This window comes from Heteronotia binoei, chromosome 2 (genome assembly GCF_032191835.1).
Source record: "Heteronotia binoei isolate CCM8104 ecotype False Entrance Well chromosome 2, APGP_CSIRO_Hbin_v1, whole genome shotgun sequence".
Taxonomy (NCBI): Eukaryota; Metazoa; Chordata; class Lepidosauria; order Squamata; family Gekkonidae; genus Heteronotia; species Heteronotia binoei.
The window spans coordinates 175,109,029-175,123,568 of record NC_083224.1 but is presented as its reverse complement, the minus strand read 5'-3'; the positions used below and the strand labels follow the sequence as shown (position 1 = coordinate 175,123,568).

Sequence of the window (14,540 nt, the reverse complement as noted above, 5' to 3'; positions counted from 1 at the left end):
CCTCCTGCAACCTTGGGTTTCTATTAGAGGGATTTTTTCCTATGATCCTGCTTGGGGAAGTATATCCTGGTAGCATCACTGGCACTTATTTCCAAGGATTTCATTTAAGCTTATGATATAAATACCTGTGCAAAGGAGTACTAAAATATACAGAACTCTTTTTCTCATCTGTGCAATTTCATGTGCAGTTTTCCTGCAGTAAGAGGATCTGGGGTATTTCTCACAAATGCGCACACAATTCCTAAATTGTTAATTTGAGACACTCACTAAAATGCAATTTTCCATTTAGGATTATACTGGATGAGTAAAAGCAAAATTCTCTGAGAGTAGTCTACATGGCCCAAATATGGTAAAATGCTTACTGTTGCAACAGCAGCCTTATGTTTATCTAGGCTCTGGAAATTGAGAGGTGGGGAACCTTTTACTGCCCCCCCCCCTCTATTTGGGTTTACATCACCAGAAGATTGAAAAATATGCACAACTCTGGGGTGTCTTTTAAATGCTGGAGTGGTAGATATATCACAGAAGCCATCACTTTATAGCTATGTGTTTGTGCTATGAGCAGTCATTAAATGTCCATACTTTTATTCCATTGCATTGAAGTCACTATTAGATACGTGTGTGTGTGCGCGCGCACCCGTGTGCACATGTGTGCTTTTTTGGGTCTCTGTTATCCAAAAATGAGGATCAGATTTAGGAGGGTAAAAGACATAGAGCCATTGTAGATACACATGAAGGGGGTGGGTGTTCTTACTTGACTGATGTTACTCTGCTATTTCATCTCAGAAACAGCCAGTGAAGAGCATTCTTCAGTGCTGCCTTGTTCTCACTTCAGCAGCGGAAATTCTGTCCCAGAAAAACTGGGCAATCTAGCTGTTGAGCTGAGCCCATTAAAAGTCTCTGAGGTCCAAGGGCAGTTGGGAAGTCCAGATCACACCGCACTTATGGAAGAAGTGGTTTATATGCAAGAAATTGAATCTTCTGCCTCACCTGGAAAGCTTGTGAGTGAAATCACAGTACTAAAAACCATGTAGAAATGAGGTTTTCCGGTCACCATTCTTGAAATGTGGGGTTGGTTTAGGCTTTGACATCTTTCCAGTTACTGTTAGCATAAAGTTTTTGGTGAATGCAAGAGTGTCTGGAGGCATGGTGAAATCATGAAATCACTTCTGGCTAAATAGCTGAAAATTATGCCATGACATTATGGCATGCCATTCCAACCCTTGAATTCCACCCTCTTGGTTGCACAGCTAGATAAAGGGGCAGGAGCAGTCATTCCCTTGACTGGCAAAACTACCTTAAGTGGCTAACTCCAGAAAGGAACCTCACTACAGCATTTTGTACCAGTTGAAGCTTCTGAGATGTCTTCAAAGACAGCACCATATACATCATGCAAGAGTAATCCTTAATCTGGAGATTACAGTAGCACAGATCAGTGCAGCCCAGTCACCAGAAACTCAATAAGGTGACAGTTTATGAGCTAGATGCAACTGGAAGACGGCCCTCCTAGCAACAGCAACAGCCTATAGATTTCATTAACAGGTTTGAGGCCAGGAGAACCTCCAAGTTCTTAACTTGATCTATTACAGAAAGCTTGACCACATCTAACTCCATGTTTGGAGTATCTAGGGGTTTATGACAACAGAATGCTTTCCATACTTGGTGTGTTAGAAGTCATAATGCAGGATTCATTAAAAAGAAAAAAAAAGATAGCATTTACAAGCATATTACTTTTTCTTCCTCCTTTGGACAGTCTCCTTCTAAAAGCAGCACATCCTTGCCAAAACAAGGGTCCAGCAAACAGGCCCACAGAGCTAGAGGGCAGCAGCACTTACCAGCAAAATCCCAGGAGGTATCCTGTAGTTGGTCTGATGAGTCATTATCCATGACCCAGTCAGGTAAGGATGAGTCTTCCTGATGACTATTACAAGAAGTTTGAGTGTAGGCAGCTACCTCCTTATGCTCTTCATTCATATTATAAAAAGGGTATGTGACTGTTTAGATGTATATTTTTGTGGAAGAAAATATCCATCAATAGTGTCTACTTAGGAATTTGCATTGCCTGGAATAATTAACAACTGCGTTTAAAAGGACATTTCTTGAGAACATTAAGGGCTGCTCTCATAGTTGGATAGAAATTAACAATACACAAGTGCTTAAATCACAGTTTCTGTCCTTCATTCTCATGAATAGGACGGGTATTTTACACCACAAGCAAAAGTCAAGTCCTCGCCCCAAGGATGGTTATACAAAGCAGGGTGGAATAGAAGACAACAAGGGATGGACACAAGTAAAGGCAGCAGCTCATACTTGGATGATGTAGTGATTTGGACTGAAAATTAGAAGTTTTCAGTGTGGGTTCGTGGAAGAAATGGGTTTCAATAAGAGGTGACATCGTGAGATGTTCTGGGATCACTATACCCAATCTTATTTTGCAACACGTAGGGTGGTCACTTTTTCTAAAACAGTCAATCTCTTATCAGAAACCACATCAGATCAGAGTGACATTGAAAGTCGAATCCAGGCACTAAAGAATGAAGTAAGGAGCAGAAAGTCTGTGGTCTGCCAGCTGATAAAGGAGCAGAAAAAGAGGCACAGGGAGAGGTTGAAAGCCCAGGAGGCTAGCCTGATCAAAAAGTTAGAGGTAAGAAGTATTCAGAAGAGGCGTTAAATAGGAGCCTAGGAGGAATTCTGTAAGAGAAATCTAACTAACCGTAGGTTAGTATTACCATGTCTCTTTTGAATTCCATGTCACAATGAAGTGTTAATTTGTTAATATTAGAGATTATTATTCATCTTAAGGTTTTCTGACACTTGGTAGTAATGTGCGGGAACTAAAATACTGGAATCCTTCATGGATGTTATTTTTGTTAATATCAACAAGCAGTTAGTAGAATTAGTCTTTCTCTTTAGTTAAAAGATGAATAGGGTATATGCTGTGCAATGTATTGCTGTTGGTTTCTAATCTTCCCTGCATTCCTGGCAGCCCCTTTTGATTCCCCAAAAGTTAATGCTGGAGATTGCTAGGTCCAACTGGATCCATATGGATCAAGTGGTTGGAGTGACAAGGGGGAGTTGTAAAAAGTCATCTCTTGTCAAAGATGCATCATTTAAAGTAGCTTGAAACAAAAATCGAGCAAGGGAAAATATATACAAGAATACCTTTCTCTGCGGGTGTCACGTTCTCAGGGTGCAGGCAGGCAGGAGTCCAAAGCCAATCCAAGGTCAAAGTCCAGGAAGTCAAGCAGGAGTCAAGTCACCAATGCAGAATCACAAACCGGAATCAGAAGTCAATGTCCAAAAGCCAAAAGGTCAGGGTGCCAAGGAAATCAAGCAGGGCAGGATCAGGAAGGAGCATGGATACAAGCCAGAGAATAGACTTGTTGCTTCCACAAGGTTACCAGGTCCTGGGTGGGAGCTATATGGGAGTCTCAATCAGCCTGCTCCCTGAGTGGCAGTGACTCAGCTAGAACTCAGGGCTGAGAGACCTGAAGCATCGGTGTGCCTCATGTCTTCGCTCTGAAAGTTCTTTCTGGAGCCTGCTTTGAACTCTTGAGATGGGAGGAGGAGAGCTTGGAGGAGATTGATTGTCAACAGCTGACATTGGTGCCTGGCGAGTGATTGATGGGCCAGCTGCTGTTTGTTCAGCTGAGGAACTGGCTGGCAACTCTTCCAGGTCTGTTAACCCTTCCAACTTCTCCTCGTCAGGGCTCATGACAGCAGGCAGCTAAGCCATCCACAGAAATAAACTCTGAAGGAGCAAATGCTTATATACTCTCACATCTTTTTTTAAAAAAAATTCAGACTTATGATGAATTTATCAAGAAGACTGAAGCAGAGCTGAGTCAGGATCTGAAGGCAGCACCTACAGCTAAACTGCAAACTAAAACTCCACCTTTTGTTACAAAGAAACCCAAGATCAAGCTGCCTCCACTCCATAGGTAAACTGGATGAAAACCTAAAGTTAAAGCTTTTGTTTCTTGGGAGCCAAATCTGATAAAACCCCACCACTCCTCTACAGGGGAGCAAGACTATATGCACCTAGCATGCCTGCCCCACCTCTGTCACCATTGGGCCTATATGTGGTATCCTAATATAACTTTCATGCATACGCTTAGATTGCAAAGTTGATACCATTTTTATATGGGAAATGGATCTATGCACATTGAATTTTATGTGCATAGGAATGTTACGTTCCCTCATGTACCACTGGTGCCATCTGAGTAGGGTAGGCACATTGGGTAGTTAGGGAGGTAAAGCACATTCTTGTCCTCTCTCACGCAAGTACAGAGGAGTGATCAGGGCCAATTAAGTGTAACTTGTGTTCTTTTATATCAAAAGAATCCCCAACTTTCCAGCCTCCTTTAAAAAAATCCTTCTGAATCTAGCGTTTTGTTCTGTGCTACAGTATTATTTAAGTCTCTGTAGTAACTATGTGGCTTTTCTCTAGACCAGAGACAACAAGAAGCTGGAAATCACTATCTGATTCTGAACACTGCAAGGGGCCACTGGAGTCCATAACAGAGCATAATGGTATGTAACTAGCCATCGTTCCGTGCAAGAAGGTTATTCCTGTGGTTAGGGGTGTGTATTCAGATATATGCGAGCCAAAAATATACCAAAAAATACCTTATTACTGGTATTTTCCAGGTATATTTTGGCATCCCAAAGATATCCAGGATTTTTTAAAAACCTGGAAAAAAATCCCACCCACCCCTCCAATCCCCCAAAATATATTTGAGATTTTCCAGGGTCAGGAGCCAGCACTGCAGGCTCCCTGGGACTCTTTTTTGCTTTCCTTTACTTTTCTCCCACTTCATTACTTTGTATCAAGGCATTTTTGTAGAAAAATCTTAGCAGGAATCCGTTTGCATATTAGGCCACACCCCCTGACACCAACCCAGCTGGAACTATGTTCCTGTGCATTCCTGCTAAAAACAAACAAACAACTCAAAAAACCCCGCCCAGCTTTGTATGGTGTTTCTATGGGCTTCCCTGCTTTTGTCAATTTGAAACCACACTTGTCAGTTTCAAGAGTGGGTTTCCCCTCCTTAGCTGCTTTCCTTTGTTTTCCTTTCCCATTTTCTTGCACAGAGCTTGCAAAATCCCCCCTCCCCTTGCTTGGATTTCTGACTTTGTGGTTTGAGATCAGTCCTTTTAAACTTTCAACGCCAATGACACTGGATCCTACTGAGAATTCTGTGCATTGTGGACTTGCAAAATCCACCTCCCACACACACACACACTTGGATTTCTTGTGTCTCTGCTTTGAGATCAGTCCTTTTAAACTTGTGGATTGCATAAATTAACCAAAATAATATAAATTAACCTAAATAAATAAATAAGTAAAAAGGTCAAAATATACAATATGCCCTATATATGCCAGGTCACAGTTGAGTGAATCGTGACCCACCCAGTTCACAAAGGGGACTCACTTTAAACAGCAGTCATTTGCTTGGTGCTGAAAGGGAGTTTTTTGAAGGGGCAAAAGGAGCTTCCAGTTTCCTTTCCACTTTGCCTTCATTTGTAGATACAGTGATGGGGTGCTTTTTGCCCCTTTTCACTGCCTTCCCATGTCCTTTCTGGGGCAGTCTTAATTCTTGACTCTTAGCTACTTTAGTGGGATGAACCTATAGCAATTATTATGCAAAAAAAGTTTAAAACATTTCTCTTTTTTCCCCTCTCAAGATGCTAGATCACTTTCTGAGAGATCCAAATCTTCATACAGGAAGAAATTCACTGAGGCCGAGATTCAGACAGAGGAGGGCTTCCGGGCTCCATCCCCAGTCCTCAAGTCTCCACAGAAAGCGAGAGGAGAATCCGGTGATTTGCTGAATAATTTCTCCCCCTTCGCTGTTCTCAAAGATTTAAGAGACTTGAGAAAAACATCCCATGTGTCACGGAACACTTTTGAAGATGCAGCAAGTTGTGATATCCATGTTTCCACTAAAAAGTCTGTAGTACAAGAGGGGGTAGAGTCTCTAAAATCAGGAGGCTCTGAGCCAGATGATATCCACAAGTTTTCTGGAGGATCCGATGTTCCCACTTTGGACACCGGGGAAAAGAAGCAGGACGAGAAATGTGCTGCATCAGGCCAGTCCTCTCAGAAGCTGGATAAGATCTTGCTTTCAGAACAGCTGCCCACTTGCACAGAGCCATTGTGTCCTAATGGTTTTGAGAGATCTTCATCAAGAAAAGATAGGTCAGACGATGGGGCAGCTAATATTGAATATTATGAGGATGATTTTGACACCTGTGTGTCCTCTCTTGGAAAAGACTCTTGGTCACACAAAGAGAAACTGTGTTATACGAAAACTCCTAGAAGCAGGTCTGCCAGAAGTAGAAGTGATGAGGAAGTAAGTGAATGTTTCAGTGACAAAGCTCCGTCTATGGCTTCTAGTGTTCCTTCAGAAAGCTTATTAATCCTGACATTACCAACAGAACTGATGAAGAGTAAAGACCACAGCGATGTGGAGGGAGAATCAGCTCATCTTGATTCATTGCTTCGGACTTCCTCTTCCAAGACAGAAGAAGAGGAAAATACCCTACAAGATTTCAGCATTGGGGACAGAGTCCTTGTCGGTAATGTCCAGTCTGGGACACTAAGATTTAAGGGCCTGACCAATTTTGCTAAAGGTTTTTGGGCTGGTGTGGAATTGGACAAGCCTGAAGGAAAGAATAATGGCACTTACGATGGCATTAAATATTTTGATTGCAAAGAAAAACATGGGATTTTTGCTCCCCCGCGAAAAATCTCATGGATTTCAGAGAGTTTGGGTGGCCTCATGAACATGGAGGAGCGCTCTTCCTGCAAGATTCTGCTAGGTCACAACCACAAAGCAGATCAGAAGGACAGAGAGATTCCCAGAGAAGAAGAGGAGGAGAGTGAGGGGGAAATTGTGAGTGAGAAATCACTCCAGGATAAATCCCAAAGAAGTTCATCTGTCCTAGAGGATTCCATAGCAGCTGGAGATTATTTAAGACTCAGAGCCCCCAAAAGCCAAATTGTTGAAGAAGTCCTTGCTGAAGAACAGAGCACTATAAATTTTTTGGAGTCCCCGGCAGATGACGGCTGGCTCTCTCCTGCCTCCATTTCTCGTGCTCTCAGCAAAACATCAGCTGTTGCAGCGGAAGGGGTCTTGGATGGAATCGTCCATGAAGAATGGAAGCAACAGCAGCCCTCTTGGCAAGAATGTACTGAAAAGTCAGAGAGCCGTTCCCCGGGAGTGTTGGAGGAGTCTTCAGCTCCCCTCCTGCACTCGCTCATAGAAGAAAGGAGCCAGTTAGAAGCCAGTTTAAGTTTCTCATCCCACAGGGAAGAAGAATCTGAAGATCCACAGGAAGGAATAGGCTCATTGACCGGCAGCCTCCTGCAGGCGTTTGTGAAGGACACTGTCAGTCAGCTGCAGCAAATCAGAAAAGTCAGGGATGAAAAGATTCAGGTTCGTAATCAAGAGCTTGCTGCTGTCCAAGAACAGAGGTTGGCAGCTGGTAATCTACTGAGCATCTTAATAAGTTCTCAGTTGTATGATGGAGAAGAAGCTTCCTCTCCCAACTTGTGTCCCAGACCTGTAAGTACCATTTCCTCAGATGGTTCCAGGAATGAATATTGTGGTGGTGCTGCAGCCATAAAAATGTGTCGTTTTAACTTGACAGGTTACTACTACTTACGGCAACTTCTTGTGATGCATCTTGAAATGTTTTGCAGAGATGTAGAGATCACTGGCAGGCATCCCAAAAGCTGCTTAAGCTCACACAAGGAACCTGAGCTAATTCAGCACAATTTTGCACTTCTCTAAGCCACACATATCGCCCCTGCCCCATGTCACAAACTGATTTAGAGAGTCTGCTGTTTCAAAAAATGGCTCGCAATTCAGCACAGGGGACTGCTGTTTGAAAAACCTCCCTTAGCTTCTTGGTTCTTGGATCTGACCATTTGGCTTATTCTTTGTTTGAGCACGCTGGCATCAGAATACCATGTATTAACTTTTAATCTTATATTGTTTGCCTGCCAAAGAAGTTAAAAAGCAAAGATGGTCAAGTGAGATCAAAGGCATTTCTGCTCATGCTTTGTGTCAATAGATGATCCTTTGAATTTGTGTAAAAAACACCTGTTAACAGAAAAAATTGGCTCTACTGCGTTCCTCCTTTTGACTGCATCTGATTCTGCTGCAGCAGTAACTGTATGGATGCTGCCCACACACTTATGTTCTAGGGCTACATGCTTCTACTGTAGCCTTTCCCACTGAAATTGCTCTGCATATATATATATATATATATATATATATATATATATATATATATATATATATATATATATATATATATATATATATATATATATATGGTAAAGGTAGTCCTCTGTGCAAGCACCAGTCATATACAATGTCCCATATACAATGTCCCAAATGTTGGAAAGTGAGAACATAAAAAAGAGCATTTGTTTTCCCTTTCTCTGTGTTGCACTGAGCCCTTCTCTGATTTCATTGGAAATGTGTTTAAGGGATGTATAAACTAATGAACAATGCAGCCCTGTGGTGCAGAGTGGTAAAGCTGCGGTACTGCAGTCTGAGCTCTCTGCTCACAACCTGAGTTTGATCCTGGCAGAAGTTGGGTTCAGGTAGCCGGCTCAAGGTTGACTCAGCCTTCCATCCTTCTGAGGTCGGTAAAATGAGTACCCAGCTTGCTGAGGGGGGGGGAAGTGTAGATGACTGGGAAAGGCAATGGCAAACCGCCCCGTAAAAAGTCTGCCGCAAAAACATCATGATGCGATGTCACCCCAGAGTCGGAAATGACTGGTGCTTGCACAGGGGACCTACCTTTACCTTTTAAACTAATGAACATTGCTTCTCCAGCTTCCATTACTGCTGAGATGTGGAGTGATGTTGCCCAATATTACAGCCTGTTGAACTCTGGTAGTTATTTAATTGTAGTGAATACAACATGCATCCCTCTAAAATGGTAACATTCTTTTTTATTGTACAGGAAAGCCCTGTATTTGGTGCCAGTGAACAGGAAAAGCTTGCCAGGAGGCTAGCAGAGTTGGAGCATAGGTTCCTGAGTGTGTTAGGAGATGACCAAGATTTGTTTGATGAGGACTTTGGCTCAAGTTCTCACGAACTCCCTCTGAAGCAAGCTGAAGAATCAGCAGCGTTGCCAAAGACAGAGACTCACAAAGTGTCCCCCAAGCCATCTGAACAACCCTTCGCTGTCCTGTGCACTTCAAAGGAGGTGGAGGTCTTGGTGCATGAGGCAGCTGAGGAACTATGGAAGTGCCAAGAGGTGGGGCATGATCTTCAGGCTGCTGATTTCCCCAGAGATCCAAGTGATTCCCCTAAAGATGATGACATCAAAGCCATGAACAAACAAAGCTATAAACAGGTACATCTCTAGGGCCATTCTTCTCATCTACTGACTCAAGAATTCTGGACCTCTCTGTCTTCTGGAAGAAACTGAACTTGGTACATCCCCAGATACAACAGAAGTTGACACCAGAGTTTTACTAGTGCTCACAGGTCCTGGGACTTGAGAACAAGCAGATCTAAAGGCTGGGAACAGTTAGTGTGCTTTTAGGCCCACGTGCAAACAAGGGAAAAACGTGATCCTTGGAAAAACAGGGACTACTCTGCTGACCCCCAGCAGGTTTTAACAGTGGTAGGTGGGTTAGGCCAGTCTCTCAAAAGTGACCATGAGTGCAAGAGAGTTCAATAGATTGGAAAGGCTCTAAAATAACTAATCCCCATGCAGACTGAACTGCAGCTTCTGGTCTGCATGCTGAATATTTCTCTCCTAAATATAATAAAAAACAAACTTTAAAAGTACTTTTTGCTTTTATTTTCTGAGGCCATGTTTGACATAACAAGAGAGACTTTTGAAGAGCTCTTGGCAGAAGATCCAGATTCGAGCTGGCCTATACGCATGGAGCCCTGCAGGATGACTTCTCCGTGCTCCCATCAAGAAGAATATCCAAGTGACTATGAGGACATCAAGGTATGTTTGAAGCTGTTCACTTGAACTCGGTTCACTTGATGTTCTTCACGCATAACATGTTCTATGAAAATGCAGGTAATCTTATCTGGCGTTTGCGTTTATGGTTTATCTCTGAAAACTGTCACTGATGGAGTCTGAAACACTGGTTCCTCCCCTTCCTCCGTTTCTTCCTGTGCTGATATGTAAAAATGCTATTTATCTGTTGTAGATCAGAGAAAGGAGTAAACTTTGTGTGGGAAGATCCCTACTGATCTTGTTGAAACATCAGACATTACAGTTTATTTCTTCCAAACAAAATACACTAAGCATGCAGCTTAACAACCTGTGCTATTTCCATGGAAATAGCAAATAGAGTAGAAGAGCTCCATTACTATGCAGCGGCCATCGTAAGAAAGGTCCTTCCTATCCTGAACAAAAGTCTCCTTGCATCTACTACATTTCTAGCATACACTAGTACTCTCTTTCCCCCTACATTTTACAGGAATATAATGGGGGGGGGGGGAGGGAATCTTCAGTCAGTTTTCTCTAACATTTACGGAAATAGGAGGAAACTTTTAAATACATTTTCTCTAATAGAAAGTGTGCATGGTTATGTTGATTGTTACCACTACATAGTTATTAACTACATGGTTATTAACTAATTAACTACATAGTTATTATTAAATTGGTACATCCAGATTTTTTATATTTAAGTTTCTCAGCAGAGGAGTTAGCTGGAGACAACTTAGTCCTCTTTTCCCTCATCTTAGAATGAATATTCATAGGGATTAGAATTTGATAGTTTTCAGTTATCCTGGTGTGTTCTCGGAAGGGTTGGAAAATATTACCTGGGAATGTGTTAGATCTTTGATTGCCCAAACCTGTACCCAGTGATATATGATTCCATAAATAAAGATCTTCTAAGAATTGTTTTTTTAGAGAGTATGGTGTGAATAGAAAGCACTTCCTTCAAATAATTCTGTGTTTGTGTTTGTCCACTGTACTTTAGAACTTCGTAGCCACTAAGGTGCTAAAGCTGTTAAACTAGAAAAAGAAGACTGTAGATTTATACCCCACCCTTCTCTCTGAATCAGAGATTCAGATTCACAATCTCCTATATCTTCTCCCCCCAAAACAGACACCCTGTGAGGTGGGTAGGGCTGAGAGAGCTCTCACAGCAGCTGCCCTTTCAAGGACAACCGTGTGAGAGCTATGGCTGACCCAAGGCCATTCCAGCAGCTGCAAGTGGAGGAATGGGGAATCAAACCCGGTTCTCCCAGATAAGAGTCCGCACACTTAACCACTACACCAAACTGGCTCTCAAAAAGGAGCCGAGCAACCGAGTGGACTGGCAGAAAATGATCAGATTTGAAGATAAAGAACACGACAGAGTCAATCAGGTGCTGGTCAGTAGATTAAAAAAAAAACTTTGTACTTGATATCCAGAAATAAGTACCTATGGAAATATTGGCTCAGTCTCAAAGCATAGACATGATCCAGCCAATGTTAAGTACGTTCACTTCTGTGGGAGTTGTTTAAGCACTTAATGGAGTCTTTGTAATCAATACCCATAGAGTGGCTTAGCATGAACAATGAATAGCAAGGACTTTCCCCCTAATAGGAACTCAAAGCAGCTTCCATCATTCTCCTCTCCTCCATTTTATCCTCACAGTAACCCTGTGAAATAGGCTAGGCTGAGAGAGAGTGACTGGCCCGAAGTTACCCAGCAAGCTTCCATGACACAGTAGGGATTTGAACCTGGTTCTCCCATAACCTAGCCTAACCACTGCCCCACACTGGCTGTTACCAATAACCAGGACTCTTTTTTAAAGAAAAAGCCCAGCAGGAACTCATTTGGATATTAGGCCACGCCTCCTTACATCAGCATTGTTTTACACGGGGCTTTTTTTTGTAGAGAAAGTCCAGCAGGGATGCATTTGCATATTAGGCCACACCCCCTGAAGCCAAGCCAGCTAGAATTGCATTCCTGTGTGTTCCTGTTCAAAAAAAGCCCTGCAAAATGTTATGACTTGTCCTAGAAAAAGAAGCAGGGAGGGCCTGACTTTTGTAGACCAGGAGTTGGTGTAGAGAGTTGGCTGGAGGCTGGGGGCAGGATGTAGAGTGGTGGGAAAATTGAGCCTTCTCTTCCTCCCAGGGACCAATCACTCGGTTTCAGGGTCACTGGGGGTGGGCTGCGAAGGGGAAAAGGGCTGGTCACTGGCCACCTGCTGCCATTCTTTGTCCAGCCGTGATGACGTTCCCCCACTCATCCCACTCTAGATTTTGAGCTTCCTGACATTGCCAATCTATAGGTGCGTTGGGTAATTCGTTTTAATGGTAGCTTGTAGTCTGATATTGTTAACCAAATGATAGTTTGCTATTTTTCTTTGCTTTCTTTCTTCTCACAACTTTTGGTGGTAACAACATGGGGCCAGATCCATTTATGGAAATTTGCTTGTGTGCCCTTTCCTGGATACAGGGGACCCCTTATGTGGTCTTGGTGTGAGGGCTTAGAGGAGCAAGCTTGCTCTGGGACTGCCAGCAATTGCCCTCACAAGCAGATGGCAGGGGAGACCATGAGGGGCACTCATCCATGTGGGTTCCGGCAACTTGCCATCCCACAGTTCTCCACTCAAGCTTACTGACTGGGTGTAACGTGTACATTGACTGGCACGAGCCAGTTGATGTTCTGGATCTGGGGAGCCCATGATGTGCCAATGCTTCTTACAGCTGTAACCAGTAAAGTTGTGGCCATATTATTCCACAACATTCTCCAAATTTGGTGTAAGTCTGATTTATTATACTGGTGTTTGTTACATGCCGGCAGGACCACTCCCTCCACGCCTAAAAGCTGTGGCTGCAAAAGCCATAGGTGGTTACAAGACCACATTCCAAGCAGCATCTATTTAACCACAGTGACTTTTCCCCCAATCTCTCTCCCTAAAATTCCCAGTTTCAGGAGCTGTACGACGAGGAAGCTCAGTGGATGGATTATGAGGATGAGGAGTTCAATATAAAGATGGACCTGGCAGATGAGATTCTTGAGGCCTTAATCAGAGAAACAATTGATGTCCTTAACCAGATCAAAGGGAAACAGGACAGATTGCTGCCCATGTGACTTTCAGGATAGATATCTTTGTCATAGCGATGCTGCTGCTGACACATAATATGATCTTAAACATGGCTGAAAAGAGAGAAGATGGCATGACACTCCAATCTTTGATTTTGAGAGACTTCACCCTGGATTTGTTCCAAAAAAGAGCCCCCCCTACCATTGATTCTTTAACAGTCTGTTTACAGCAACTGTGCTGTGCATTTCAGATTCCTTTTATTACCCCAGATACCCCATATAAAATTCACTGCCAGCAGTGAAAACTGAAGTAATTGAGTAAACATTGTCCTTTATTTAAACAGCTGCTATTGTAATCTGCTTTTGGCCATAAGTAGTTAGCTTCATTAGTCATTGTAATTATTTATCCTGCATTCAAAATCTGCACAGGTTTCCTTCTCCTTGCTCTCTCAATTTTTTGTTTTGTTTTGTTGTGCAGAACCTTTTGATACACATTGGCAAAGCTGTCTTGGGAAGACCCTAAATAGCTCACCATTTGTATGTGAGAATAACTTGCACAAACTGGTTTCCAGGTCAATTTCAGCCAATAGTCTCAGGCACCCCTCTATAGTACTACTTAATTAGATTACAAGATGCACAGTTTTCTGGTAACTATGAACTATAACAGAGTAGTACCTGTGTATATAAGCAGCAGTGTAAATATCTTGGTTAATTTGAGATGTACTTTAACACAGTGGTCTCCAACCTTTTTGGCACCAGGGACCGGCAGGGTGGGGGGACTCAATTTGGCCGCCCCCCCCCCTGCACAGCACAGCACAGCCTCGCTGCCCCCGCCCCCACTCCTTCGTCGCCTCCTCCCCCCTCCGTGTTTATTATGTTAAGCCAGGGGAAGCATCTTCCCAGTTCTTTAAAAGCCAGCCCCCTCCCTCTCCCCTGCAGCAGCGGTGAGCGATCTCCTAAACAAGCGGCGCGGCTTGTTCAGCGGTTGCTCGCTGCTGCTGCTGCTGGTTTCCCCGCAGATCAGCTGCTACCGCCCAAGGAGGGAGGTGAGCTTTTAAAGAGCTGGGAAGGCGCTTTCCCCGGCTAAACCTAATAAACACAGAGGGAGGAGGTGGCACGGGGTGGGAGGGAGCAGCTCAGCTGGCGGCCCAGTTGTTGATGGGCCACAGACTGGTACTGGTCCGGACCCGGTGATTGGGGACCGCTGCTTTAACATCTCTAATTTATAAATTATCTGGTTCCTCATTCTTTTTGGCATCAAACACAACTGCTACTATGGTGTTAATTCTATGCAGCCATCTTTTAAAAATATTTCCCAAAAGTTGCCAGTCGAGGGACCTGAGGATGACAGATACATATCCCACATCTGACATGGCCACACCTTCCCCCTCCCAGCTGTTTCAGCATTTTAAGTGGCACAACAGAATGGGAAACAAGAGTACCTGCAGTGCCCTCAGGTTTTGAAACCACTTTGAAATGGAGGCATCTTCATTGTTGCTGT

General features: G+C 43.3%; 1 protein-coding gene across 1 annotated transcript in view; it reads left to right on the top strand.

Annotated features, from left to right (window-relative positions):
• LOC132567376 (centrosome-associated protein 350-like) overlaps positions 1-13,173 on the top strand; it is a 78,310-nt gene extending 65,137 nt beyond the window's left edge. Inside the window, 11 exon segments of the mRNA XM_060233050.1 lie at positions 787-1,001; positions 1,754-1,898; positions 2,484-2,644; positions 3,805-3,941; positions 4,451-4,533; positions 5,689-7,571; positions 8,986-9,381; positions 9,844-9,990; positions 10,979-11,013; positions 11,288-11,375; positions 12,923-13,173. Of these exon segments, the coding sequence (XP_060089033.1) occupies positions 787-1,001; positions 1,754-1,898; positions 2,484-2,644; positions 3,805-3,941; positions 4,451-4,533; positions 5,689-7,571; positions 8,986-9,381; positions 9,844-9,990; positions 10,979-11,013; positions 11,288-11,375; positions 12,923-13,087 (3,455 nt within the window). The 3' untranslated portion in view covers positions 13,088-13,173.
• Positions 13,174-14,540: the final 1,367 nt, after the last annotated feature.